At 44.1% G+C, this 13,302-nt stretch overlaps 1 protein-coding gene across 3 annotated transcripts in view; it reads right to left on the bottom strand.

The window, feature by feature from the left end:
• RASA4B (RAS p21 protein activator 4B) overlaps positions 1-368 on the bottom strand; it is a 49,628-nt gene extending 49,260 nt beyond the window's left edge. The window contains exon 1 of one of the 3 annotated variants that reach the window (XM_083587597.1): positions 96-368. In XM_083587597.1, the coding sequence (XP_083443723.1) occupies positions 96-160 (65 nt within the window). In that variant the 5' untranslated portion in view covers positions 161-368. The remainder of the gene's footprint in view (positions 1-95) is intronic. The other 2 variants (XM_083587596.1, XM_083587598.1) reach the window with 2 other exon arrangements.
• Positions 369-13,302: the final 12,934 nt, after the last annotated feature.

The following is a 13,302-nucleotide window of genomic DNA, read 5'->3' as shown; positions in this document are numbered from 1 at the left end:
GGTTTGATAAATAACAGATCAAATAACAACAACAACAATCACAAGCGGTGGGTAATGAGGAAGGAAAGCTTGGCTTGCTTGCTTGTTTTACTCACATGTCTTTGGCTGGTAGATTTTTCCCTTCTACTATTCGAATGAACAAAGAGCTCCTTTTGGCCATTATTAAGCCAAAATAATGGGAAGCAGGAAAAAGAAATCAGTTCGGGCTTTTCACAACCAACCGGTGCTGGCTGACGTCCTGCATCTAGCAGAGCACTAGAGAAAAATCGCAAATCCAGACTGCAAATCCGATCGAACGAAGGAGGAGAAAAAAACCCCAGAAAAAAAGACTCACATTTCTATTGAACCCTACGCTTCTCTCTATATATGGAGCATAGGAAGGGCGCGCGCCTGCCCGGGTTTCCATCGCTCCGCCAATCAGCGAGCGCAAGGGAAAGGACGGGGGCGTGGCCAGCAAAGCAGCTTCAGCTAGGATTGGCCGGTCGGCTTGCCAGCTGTCAACAGGAGCTCTTTAACTCTCCCAAGTCCGCTTTTGAAAATTAGCTCCGAGGTTGGATTTTCGGTGCAACCTGCGGAGGCTCGCACTTGATTCCGACTACGCATCTTCCTCCCCCCGCTAAAAAAAGGAACAGTGTAGAGCTGGAGGGAAAGGGGCAATCAAAATATGATCACGGAGAAAGAGCAACAGCCCTTTTGAGGAAAGATCACAGCATTTGGGGGCTTTTTCGTTTGCAGAAAGCGCGAGTAAAAGCAGCCAAATTATTCACAGCGTGCAGAAAAGATAAGTGTTTTGTTTCTCCTTACTCTCATAATACTAGAGCGCAGGGACATCCAACGAAGCCGAAGGGAAAATAAAAGTCTTCTTCAAGCAGGACATACCGGTAGTTAAACTATGGAACTCCCTCCGGCAAGGAGGCAGTGACGGCCGCCAACGTGGACGGCTTTAAAAGAGGATTATGGAAGGTTTATCAGCAGCAACCAAGAACCAGCCACGATTATTATGTTCTGTGCTTCTGAAAACCAGTTGCAGGTGGGGAGAGGAGATTGCTGCTACATTCAGGTTCTGCTTTCAGGCTTTCCATAGGCATCTCTGAGAACACAATGTGGTTGGCCTGATCCATTTGGCCTGATCTCTCTTATGTTCTCCACCGCACCCAGCCTTTCAAACTGGGAGCTGAGTTTTTGAAAAAAAAAATAAAAATTCTCGACTCTATCTGCGTTATTTAAATGGATTTGCTAATGTTTAGCACACATTCAGTCAGGTGCAGAGTAGCCCTTGGTGGATTTGGGCTTCACTTGCAATGCTTAATGGATATTTTTTACAATGCAGGGCCTCGAACCATTCAGCTGCCCACAAAGAGAATCTCGGGATTAAGAGCAGGGTAGAAGGAATGTCCCTTATAGATAAAAGCCATCTGTCATTTCATTATTAACAAATCAGCCTCAGGAAGGGAGGATTCTCCTTGCAGAGCTGTTTCCTTAGCAAAGGAGCAGACAACTTTGGAAAAGACAGAAGCCTCAGAGAACTGCTGGGGAACCAGGATAAGGAGGATTACAAACTTATTTCACAGCAGCAGGCATTGTGTTTTTCACAACTCGCTCACATTTCCATTCCAGGGAAGTTTTCAAGCAGCCAATAACAACAACATTATAATAATATTCAATTAAACAGTGCAATACATTGTCAAATCATCATGAAGCTGAACAGTTTAGATTTGCTAACATTTAGTACCCATTCACTCACTGCCTGGTTAGTGCAAATGTGGCATTATTTTTCATGGACCACTCATTGGAGGCTACCTCTCTGGAAATGTTCACGAATTGAAAAGGAAACACACAAACAAACAAATAAAAAACCAGGCAACACAGAAAGGCATAATGCAAGAAAGAGCAGCGCGTCTCAAAGATGGCACAATGGCCTTTACCAAAGGCTAATTCACCTATTTCTTTGCAAACGCGATTGAGAAACCTCTCTTGCAACAGAGATTTCTTGATCAAGTTTGCAGAGAAATATGCGAATAAGCTCTTGATCAAGGCAATTGTGCCAAAATGTGCCAGGCATGTTTACAAGAAAACACTTCCTTGTTTGGATACCCTTCAATCATGCATAAAAAACGAAAGGTTGTACATGGCGTTTCTACTCAGATTAACCCACTGAAGTTAATGGGCATAACAAACTTACAGTAGATCTATCAGTTTCAGTGAAACCACTCTGGGTTGAACATAGTTGGATACAACCCACTACTTTTATAAGTTAAAACAAACATACCTGGGAGTTTAAAATCAGCACCTGCACAGGCTGTTTATTTAAAAGTAAGTCTGCCAACACGTGTAGGGCCAGAGGTTTTTCATTCCTGATTTAAGAGCATACAGGTGACAATATGTTATGTACTGAAGTTCTCACCCTGGGCCAGCAGGGGGATACTGTAGATAGTTTTCACTCAGGTCCACATATGCAAATAAGGAATTGAAAGTGACTTTCAGTGATTGGATAGTTACAGAAAGTGGTTACTGTTGCGTTGTAATGGAGCTCTATATAAGCAGGCTGGCTGGCCCCTTCAGTTCAGTTCAGTTCTGTGAATAAACAAGAGCTGTTTGAAGAATCGCTGTGTTGTCTGATATGTTCACCCACAACTTAACACAAATGGAGAGAAAGCAACCGCATGAGTTTACTCTCAAGATCACCTTACCTCATATATGCCCCCTGACTGCTTCAATCTGTGAAACTGGCACAGTTACATGTGCCACATAATATTCATTCTGAGTTTGTAAGAAATCAATCTTTTAGTACACTGTGGAACTCCCTGCCTATTGACAGCAGGCAGACGTCCTCCCCTTACTCTTTTTTGGCCCCTGCTACTAGCATCTTTGCTTAGGCAAGCCTACCCAGAAATGCAGAAACTTGACATGTGTTTTAAAGTTCATCAGAGGTTTTAAAAATGTTTCAAATAATTGTTTTTGACAGTAATTTTATTGTTTTATTCCTTCTGTAAACCTGTTTGGGGTTCTTTACAGTCAAGTAGTGCATAAATTTTATGAAAACAAACAAATTTCAATGAAATATGCCAGCCAGCAAACTGCTTTTTGAAACATGGTCATGTGGGTTTCTTGCTGTGGCTGCATGGGAAACCATTTTGCCCCCTTGCTTACATTGGTGGCAGATCTTAGGAGCTCTAGTAAAACCACGATGGAGATTTTGCAACCCAGAGGTGTGGACAGACTTGGAACATATGATACTGACTTGGGCCAGACAGTGGTTCAACTTGGCTAAGGGAGCTTCTCAAAAGCAGACAGGTGGTGTTCTACTTACTGACCACAGCGGGGAAATTTCAGCTGCAAGCTGGTGGAAAAAAATGCCTTGAAGGACTGAAAGTTCCCTTTTCTATGCACCTCTTTGAAGAATCAGGAAGCGTCTTCCTTTCTTGGCATGCTGGCACCTTTAAATAAAGAGCTGGGACACAATCCAGAGAACCAGATCAGGACTTTCTCAAAGGGTGAGCTAATTACTTACACCAGACAACATGATGCCCTCCAGATTTTATGGACTACAATTCACATCACCCCGACTATTGGATGTGCTGGCTAAGGTTGATGGGAACAAAAGTCCAATAATTAAAGTAATTTCTCCAGTTTCAGACAGGAACCTAACTCCTACATGGAGATGCTGAGGAAGGAACTTGCAGTCAGAAGCATGTGCTCTTCCCCTTTGCAATCGGACATCCTTAATGACTTTGCAATCAGACATCCTTAATGCAAATCATCCGCAGACAGGAAGTATTATTCTTATTCTTATTCTTATTCTTATTATTAGATGGTGAAGAAGAAGAAGAAGATTAAACTGCCTTTCACCAGCAGGTGTCATGGTGGGTTACAACCAGTGCTTTTTTTCTTTAAAAAAAAAATTAGGGGTACTCTCATTTTCCTACTCAAATTGAAATACTGGCCCTCAAAATGTTTAGGGGTATGCGTACGCCTGCGTCCCCATCAGAAAAAAGCACTGGTTACAACAACTTAAAATTAAAAGCTAAAACAGATCACAATCACAGATAATGGAGTAGGTCCTGAAAACACAGAGTGCAGGGATCAAACATCAGGATAAAAAGATGTGTTTTCAGCATTTGCCCAAACCTGTACAGTGGTACCTCGGGTTACATACGCTTCAGGTTACAGACTCTGCTAACCCAGAAATAGTACCTCAGGTTAAGAACTTTGCTTCAGGATGAGAACAGAAATCGTGCTCCGGCGGCACGGCGGAAGCGGGAGGCCCCATTAGCTAAAGTGGTGCTTCAGGTTAAGAACAGTTTCAGGTTAAGAACGGACCTCCAGAACGAATTAAGTTCTTAACCCGAGGGACCACTGTATAGAGAAGACAAACGCACCTGTATGGGGTGGAATTCCGCAGCTTGCGGGCTGCCAGAGAGAATGCCATACCCTCCAACATTCCTCAGATGAAAACAGGGACATTTCTCACTCCTCACCAACTGGCCCTCCTCCCCAAGCCCCCATTTCCCACCAGAAGAAGGACAAGTACCAAAACCACCACATCAATGGGACACACAACACATGTCCCGAGAAAAAACCCTTAATCCTGATTCCATCGTATTTTATTCTTAGGTTGATTTACAAAAAGGAAAACACGTTTTGGGACAGTTGACATTTCCAAGATGTCTACAAGGGCAGCCCCCCATGTAGAGCATGTTGCAGTAATCAAATCTGGAAGTTACGAGAAGATGGACTACTGTGGCACAGGCGTCTCTGCCCAAAATAACAGATCCTGATCTGCCTGTTCCTGGGACTAGCATCTGTTCTCATGCTAAGACAGGTCTTCCCCAGCCCTGCTTTGTGATCCTTTTAGCTTCCAGAGATATCAAGCCGGGAAGCTGCTGCCTCTCTGCTACTGAGCCACAGTCCCTCCCTTCTGCATCTGGTCACCCGGGACAGCTAGAGCCTCCCTGTCTAGAGTCTGTTACCAAAGTGTTGCGCCTGGACTGCATATGCTAAAATTGGCATTTTCAGCTGTCAAAACACATGTCAACCCACTGCTCAAAACTGCATCTGCCTAGTGTTAAAATTCATTTATTAGCATAATCCTGTCCAGCAGCAACGCTACTCAGGCTTCTTATTTACACAATCAGCATTTTCGAATAACAAAGATTGGAAATATTGTAGTACATATGAATTTGTTATGGTACATGACAGGGACCTTTAGATCCACGCTCAAGGCAAGCAATCCAGCATCAAAATTCTTTTGGCCCACCCAGGGCAGGACCACTGTTCCTTTCCAGAGAACATTCCTTATAACTGAGTCAGGAGGAGCAACAGCTCCACCTGCTGGTAGCTAAAAAAAATAACAGTGTAATGCATTTCAGTGCCCTTTAGCCACACCCAATTAATTACACCCAATTAATCATTGAACACGGAGCTGTCTTTCAGGCATCTGGTTGTGTATCTCTATGTGTGAGGCAATTGGGCATGGTTTGGGGAAAACAGCCTCTCAGGCCCAATTTGAACCCCTAGCAGGCCAAGTCTGGCTCATGGACTAGAGCAGGGTTTCCCAAACTTGGGTCTCCAGCTGTTTTTGGACTACAATTCCCATCATTTCCTGTGCCCTGGTCTTGCTAGCTAGGGAGGATGGGAGTTGTAGTCCAAAAGCAGCTGGAGACCCAAGTTTGAGAAACCCTGGACTAGAGGTTCCCCACCCCTGAGACACACCATTTCGGTGGGCTTCCCAGAAATATAAATGCTGGGCCAGGTGGACCTTTAGTATAAGCTAGCAAGGTCCCACTTAAGTTAAGTTTAGGGAAGTTTTTAATATTTAATGCTGTATTGTTTTTAACACTCAATTGGGAGCCGCCCAGAGTGGCTAGGGAAACTCACCCAGATGGGCGGGGTATAAATAATAAATTTATTATTATTATTATTATTATTGTTGTTGTTGTTGTTGTTGTTGTTGTTGTTGTTGTTGTTGCAGTTCTGCAAGGCAGCAGGCAGCAGGTATTTGTAAAATCAGCAGCTCCTCTTCTCCCCTCAGAGCCCATCAGCAGCTCAGGGCACTGATTGAATGCCAGCATGATTAAGTGAGAGCCCCCTAGGAATATGGCATGCTGCTTTGTTTAGACTCACTGCCTATTTTCAGATCCATCCCACTTGCCTCTTCCCTCACAAAAGCTTTTGGTTTCCCCTCCCCTCTTCCTGGCTTATTAGTGCCTTGCACTTCAAGTCCGTGTTGTGTGTTGTGTTGTGTTGGAGAGGGGGTGGAAAGGCCAGAAAACATTTTCTAGTTCTTTCGCCTGCCTTGGTGAAGATGTCAACCTCGGTTGCAGCGGCCCTGAAAATGGCAAATTCCATGCCAGGGATCATTAAGAAAGGTATTGAAAATAAAGCAAATCTACGGTACGACTGCAATTGGAATGGCAAAAAATTGGAATTGGAAAGCTCAAAAAAGATATTGTAGAGTCAGAAAAGTGCCACCCAAATGATCAGATGGATGGAGCCACTCCCTTATGAAGAAAGATGGCAGCTTTTGGGGATGTCTTAGTTTAAAAAGCAAGTACAGTGGTACCTCGGGTTACAGACTCTTCAGGTTACAGACGCTTCAGGTTACAGACTCTGTTAATCCAGAAATAGTACCTCGGGTTAAGAACTTTACCTCAGGATGAGAACAGAAATCGCGCACCGGTGGTGCAGCAGCAGCGGGAGGCTCCATTAGCTAAAATGGTGCTTCAGGTTAAGAACAGTTTCAGGTTAAGAACGGACCTCCAGAACGAAATACGTTCTTAACCTGAGGTACCTCTGTAAGAGGCTGTGAACTGCCCTGAGACTGACGTCTGAAGGGCGGTATACAAATTTAATAAATAATAAATTAAAAAATAGACGGGATAGAAGTTTATAAAATCATACATGGCATGGAGAAAGCGGAGAGAGAAGAGTTTTTCTTCCCTCCTAACACTAGAACCTGCAGGCAACCAATGAAGTTTCATGTTGGGAGATTTAGGACAGAGAAAATGAAGTACAGTGGTACCTCGGGTTAAGAACTTAATTCGTTCTGGAGGTCCGTTCTTAACCTGAAACTGTTCTTAACCTGAGGTATCACTTTAGCTAATGGGGCCTCCTGCTGCCACCGTGCGATTTCTGTTCTCATCCTGAAGCAAAGTTCTTAACCTGAGGTACTATTTCTGGGTTAGCGGAGTCTGTAACCTGAAGCGTCTGTAACCCGAGGTACCACTGTACTTATTCAGGCAGCCCATAGTTAAACTATGGAACTCCCTGCCACAGGAGGCAGTGATGGTCCCCAACCTAGATGGCTTTAGAAGAGGATTACACAGATTCATAGAAGAGACTGCTGCCGATGGCTACTAGCCAGGATGACTCTGCTCTGTCTCTGCAGTTGGAGGCAGCCATACAGAAGAATACCAGCTGCTGGAAACCGCAGGAGGCCAGACAGCTCTTGTGCTCGGGTCCTGCTTGCGAGGAAACAGTGTAAGGCTGTGGGGAAGCAGCCTTAGCTAAGCCCTGCTGCAGATGCCAGGCAAAGGCATGGTTTTTAGAGGATTACGATGGAGGAAAAGGCACACTTAGAAAGTGATGGCTCCCACCTCGCCCTGTGTTTTTGGCACTGCAAGGAACGAATCCAGGGGTGCCAGGAAGAGCAGAGAGGAATGTACAGGATTTGAAAACAAAACAAAACTAGAGGAAGGGTCACGGGGAAATAAGCCTCCATCCTTCTGTGCCAGCACCACGAAAGCTTTCGTGGGTCTGAATGTTTCAGCTGAAAGTGGGCACATCACAGGGTGTTTTTCTTTTCGAGCACTGCTCTGCTGCCAAGATCCTCCCAGCGCTATTTTTAGCTGTTTTTCTTTCTATTTTTAAAATTCTGGTCATCGGATGACGTGGAAGTCAATGGACTTTTGTGCCCCAGATGGAAACACCGACACGAGGGGATTTCTCTCAACACGACACTTGCCATCTGCAAGGCTTTTGGCATTCACCCCAATCCCATCTTCGCTCCAGCAGATGGAATTCCATCATACACATACATTTTAAATTTTATTTCATAAAATGTATATGTTGCTGGACTTTAAAAACAAAGACAACCCTCAAAGCAGGTGTTGTTTTTTTAATATATCAGTAAAAACAGCTAAAACAGCTATTTAAAACATTCAAATAATAATTGAAATCAGAGGTGACCTAAAAACAGATCAAGGTTTTCAGATGCCCTCAGTTTCTATGGCTTTTCTGGTTTGGCTTCTATGGAAGTGGATTGCTCGTCTAAATGAACTTTTGGTCCATTTGAACAATGTTTTTTGATGATTTCCAATAAATTTGGAGCTCTTTGTTCTCCCATTCCACCATAGGAACTCCTATGAGTAAGGATTTCTGAGCTGGTTGCTCCAAGCTCAGACCTCCTCCTTACACGAGCCATCATTCTGTTTCTATACAAATAATTTAGAAACCTACACCATTTTGCAACCTAAGTCTTACTGCCTGTGTTTTCTGACTGCTACATGGAAAAGCACATGAATCTTACCTTTGAAGAGTTTGTAAGTAAACCATTTTTAACTTACCAAACATGTGCTGTCTTTCCATGTCAAGAGAAGAGAGGAAGTATGGAAGCAACTTTGAAGGGGATATTTTAAAGGTTTAGCAGCCTATATTTCCACACTTTCCATACGCCATGCACATCCAGGGACACCCACCCATCTGCCTGTGATTCCAATGGAATCAGCTTAGCCTCCAGTGGAGACATTGGAGACAGCTTAGTCTCCAATGGTTCAGGCTGGGTTTGGTCTGCGCCAAAATAAATTAAGAGCCAGCAGTACAAAAACATGCAGAGATGCAAGATTTCTCTAAATGGGCATAAAGCACCCGGCTCCATTTTTGCACGGTTTCATGTTAGGCTGGAAGGCTCTGCAGATCTTACCCAGCAACTCATCTGCCTTCTAACTGCCTGTGTGCTTTGAGCTTTCAGACTCCAACCAAAATCAAGAGGCAGCGATTCCCCACCATCAGGAGCCAAAAAATCAAGACACTCTTCCTGGTGAACGGGGAAAGCTAGGAGCCTGTGCACCCTGTCCTAGGCGTGCCAGCTCATCCACTAAGAATCCATTACACATAATTGCGAGTGTCATCCACCCACTCCGGGTCTGTGTTAAAAGCACTCTGGCAGCGGCAGCAGGCAAGGGTGTGTATCCTTCCTTGCTTCTGCAGCCATTCAACCTGCAGCTGCCCCACATCCTGACTCCCTTGGCGAACTCCTTTTGACTGCCATTGAAAAGCAGGAATGCCTGGTAATGGCAGCCTGGAATTAAGGTAACCAGAGGGAGGTCGCTTTTGTCCGCTGCTTCTCAACAAAAGGTCCCCCTGCCAGCCTCAGAGGCTGGTTTAAATTGCTCGCTTCCTACGAAAGAGGAGGTCACGAAAGGGAACAGAGGAGCCTGGAGAATGAAGTAGAAACTGGAAGAGGGAGGGGGGACCCCTCCGCAATTTGTTGAGGGATTTGATTTAGGGCAGGGTGAGTATTTTCACATAGGCTTCTGTTCACCTGCTGTCATCTGTGACTCACATCAGTAGCACACAGGGCCGTAGCAGAAAAAGCAAGAGAGGGTGCCCCCCCCTAAATACCATACTAGTGTTAGCAGCAGGCAGGGGGGAGAAATGGGATTAAGCCAGCATTTAAAGGCAAGCCCACCAAATGCACGCAGCCCCCCCAAATCCGCACTTCTGCAAATCTCGCAAAGCAGCTCTGCAGCCACCTAACGTGTTCTAAATAGGGGGTGAATTGCGCATGAAAAGGCATATACCAGTGAAGCTAACATACAGAGAGTCGGTTCAAGGAAAAAATAATAGGTATATAAAAAGGCAAATTCCTGAATACCAAGATCCAAGTTTGGAGCAAGTACTCTTTGGTGAGAGGACCCCAGCAGATATTTAAAGCCACGAAACATTCAGCAAAGTAAAGCGTGGAAATATAGGTTGTTAGACCTTTAAACTATGCCCTTCAAAGTGAATTCCAAATTTTGCCTCTTCCTCCAGCATAGGAAAAGAACTCACATTTGGTAAGTTGAAAATGGTTTACTTACAAACTCACCAAAGGTCAGAGTGATGTGCTTTTCCATACAGCATTCAGAAAAAGTTGCACAGGCAGTAAAAAGTGGCTTTGTTACAGGGGTGAAAGTTCTTCAGTTATTGACATAGGAGCTCAATAGTGGCTTGTGAGAACCATGCAGTCTGAGCTGATTCTCGCTAAACCTGACAGGACAGCTTACTCCAGTGCTTTAAATAAATAAATAAATAAATAAATGTTTAGGGATACTCTCATTTTCCTACTCATATTGAAATACTGCCCCTCAATGAGACCAAATGTAGATTCACAAAATGTTTAGGGGTATGCGTACCCCTGTGCACCCCCAGGAAAAAAAAAACTGGCTTACTCTATGGCATGAACCCCTTCCTGCATTAATTAGACATCAGGCTGCCAGTTATATGAGGCTGGTTATCCCAAACAAAGAAGGAAAACTGCCTTGCAAAAGTGTGTGTATTGGGCAAAATTGCACACAAAAACATGTTTAAACAAGAACCAAGTGTAGCAGAAATGTGAAGAACTGAAGACTTGGAAATAAGAGAAGCTGAGAGAACTGAAATTGACAGATTCGCCTATCCCTATTTAGAAGAGAGGCTGGTGGAATCCAGATGTCCTTTTCACTGTTCATTCATAGTGATACATGGCTCATGGTGTTACAAGGGTTGCTTACCATCTAGCCTAGGAATGTGGAGCCTCAGGCCCAAGGACTCAGGTTGGATCTACACTGATAAAAACCCCCGCTATAAAAGCTCTCAATGCAAAATCACCTTGGTGATGGCTCACGGCTCTGCAGTGCCATCTGGTGTCACATGTTTATAACACAGTTAAAACGACATAATTGATGAGTGTAGCTGAGTCCTCAGCTGGTGAGAGTGTGATGCTGATAATGCAAAGGTTGCAGGTTCAAACCCCGTATGGGATAGCTGCATATTCCTGCATTGCAAAGGGTTGGACTAGATGTTCCTTGGGGTCCCTTCCAACTTTACGATTCTCTGATTCTCTGACTGAATGTGGCCCTCCAGCCATCCCTATGTGGCTCTTGAGAATCTCCCCAGACAATGCGCCTTGCTAGCCCAGCTAGCAAGGTGTGTGCAGAGGCTGGCAAATCCTGGATGCTTTGTCTTATGGTCTTCAGTTGTTTAAAGAGCATTTTTAATGTAACTCTTCTGAGAGCATTTGTCAAAGTAGGCCCCACAAAAGATTTAAAATGAGTACTTGAGCAAGCAAAGAGCATTTTGTGGAATCAGCACTGTAACGACCTTAGTCCATGCTGCCTGCATGAAACCTGCGGACATCATGTCCCAGACCTCTGCTACTGTGATGATGAACAGCAATTTCATGTACCAGGTAAAACGTGCATCCGGCGGGAGACGACTGTCAGAGACCCACCGCACTGCTTATTAAAGTGAATTTTTGAACAGCCTCTCTTCTTTTTATTAGATATGCCCTTGCAAAGAGAGAGAGAGAGAGCGCACACAGGAACATCGCAGGGATGATGGCTTAATCTGTGCAGTTTAAATCCCTAAAAGCAGGAGGACAGCGATCAACAGCAGGATGAACAGAGGGCAGCTAACAAGGCTATATTTGGGAAGTTTAAAAAAGAACAGAAAAAGGATGCTTTCATCCCGCAAGTTCCTTCCCATGACTATCTTACCATTTCTTCTCCCAGTTTGAGGTTGAACTTGAGAATGGATGAGCCCCAGAATTCTTTGCCATAAAGAGTCTTCTCTGCCCCTGGGGTAAGGAGAGAGAGAGAGAGAGAGGCTACATCTGAGCACGTGTAGAATACTTTTTGGGAATTCTGGCGCTTAAGGGCAAACCATGTGTTAAACTGCAAGGGTGCCTAAGGAAGGGCACCAACATCACTTTGCAATGCGTTCTCTTTATGGGGAGAGATTTCCATCTTGGGGGGGGAGCAAGCTTTCTCCTCCTGCTCCAGGGATTTAAATTGCGCGCGCGCACACACACACACACACAAGCACAACAAATTTATTTATGGCATTTATATACCCCCCCCCCCGTTAACTATGTCTCCTGAGGTTGTTCACAAATTAAAAGCACCAAGATACATATACACAACTCTCTGTGACAGGTAGCTTTTGAAGAGGCATTGCCATTCAGCTGTGGAGAGAGCATTCATTTTTAACAACAACAACAACAACAACAACAACAACAACAACAACAACAACAACGTTTATGCCCCATCCATCTGGCTGGGTTTCCCCAGCCACTCCGTGTGGCTTCCAGCAAAATACAGTGGTACCTCAGGTTACAGACGCTTCAGGTTACAGACTCTGCTAACCCCAAAATAGTGCCTTGGGTTAAGAACTTTGCTTCAGGTTGAGAACAGAAATCGTGTCCCGGCGGCGTGGCAGCAGCAGGAGGCCCCATTAGCTAAAGTGGTACCTCAGGTTAAGAACAGTTTCAGGTTAAGAACGGACCTCCAGAACGAATTAAGTTCTTAACCCGAGGTACCACTATATACAAAATAATAAAATGTCAGACGTTAAGAACCTTCCCTGAACAGGGCTGCCTTCAGATGTTTTCCACAAGTTTTAAATGAGCTATGTTTTATACATGAATTAGAATAATAGAATCATAGCGTTGGAAGGGATCCTGAGGATCATCTAGCCTGACCACTGCAATGCAGGAATATGCAGCTGGGCCATATGGGGACTGAACCTCCAACCTTGGCCTTATCAGCACCAATTATTCTTTGGAAGCTGCAAGGTGTGTTTGTGTGTGTCTTTGTGTGTGCATGCTAATTTATTCTGTTACAGTTGAAGTACACTTTATTTTAATAGGCAAGTCTTCCTGGACTTTTTTTTTTTTTATTTGGAAAGGAGATACACACACACACACACACACACCGTATTTTTTGTGTATAACACAACCTCTATTTTTTGGGACTCCAAATAAAGAAATCCCCCATATGCACTATGCACTAAGGAAAAATATAGTCATATACACGGAAAAAATATTGTATATCCTTAAAACAATCAATACAGAAGCTGCAGAGGCACAAAAAATAGTGTAAAGCCAGCACAAAGCCACACAATCAATAAAACTACACTAAAACTCAATGGTGTGTGTGTGTAAACATGCTCATTCTAGAAATCAAAATACATTAAATCTTAAATATTAAAAGGCCCAGGAGAGCAAAAACCCTACTAAAATGCTAAATGGACTCTGTGTTCTAAACAACATGACATCCCTAATGA

Source organism: Podarcis filfolensis (genome assembly GCF_964270895.1).
Source record: "Podarcis filfolensis genome assembly, chromosome: 15".
NCBI classification, from domain to species: domain Eukaryota; kingdom Metazoa; phylum Chordata; class Lepidosauria; order Squamata; family Lacertidae; genus Podarcis; species Podarcis filfolensis.
The sequence above is the reverse complement of the archived record's forward strand: the minus strand, read 5'-3'. Positions and strand labels throughout refer to the sequence as shown.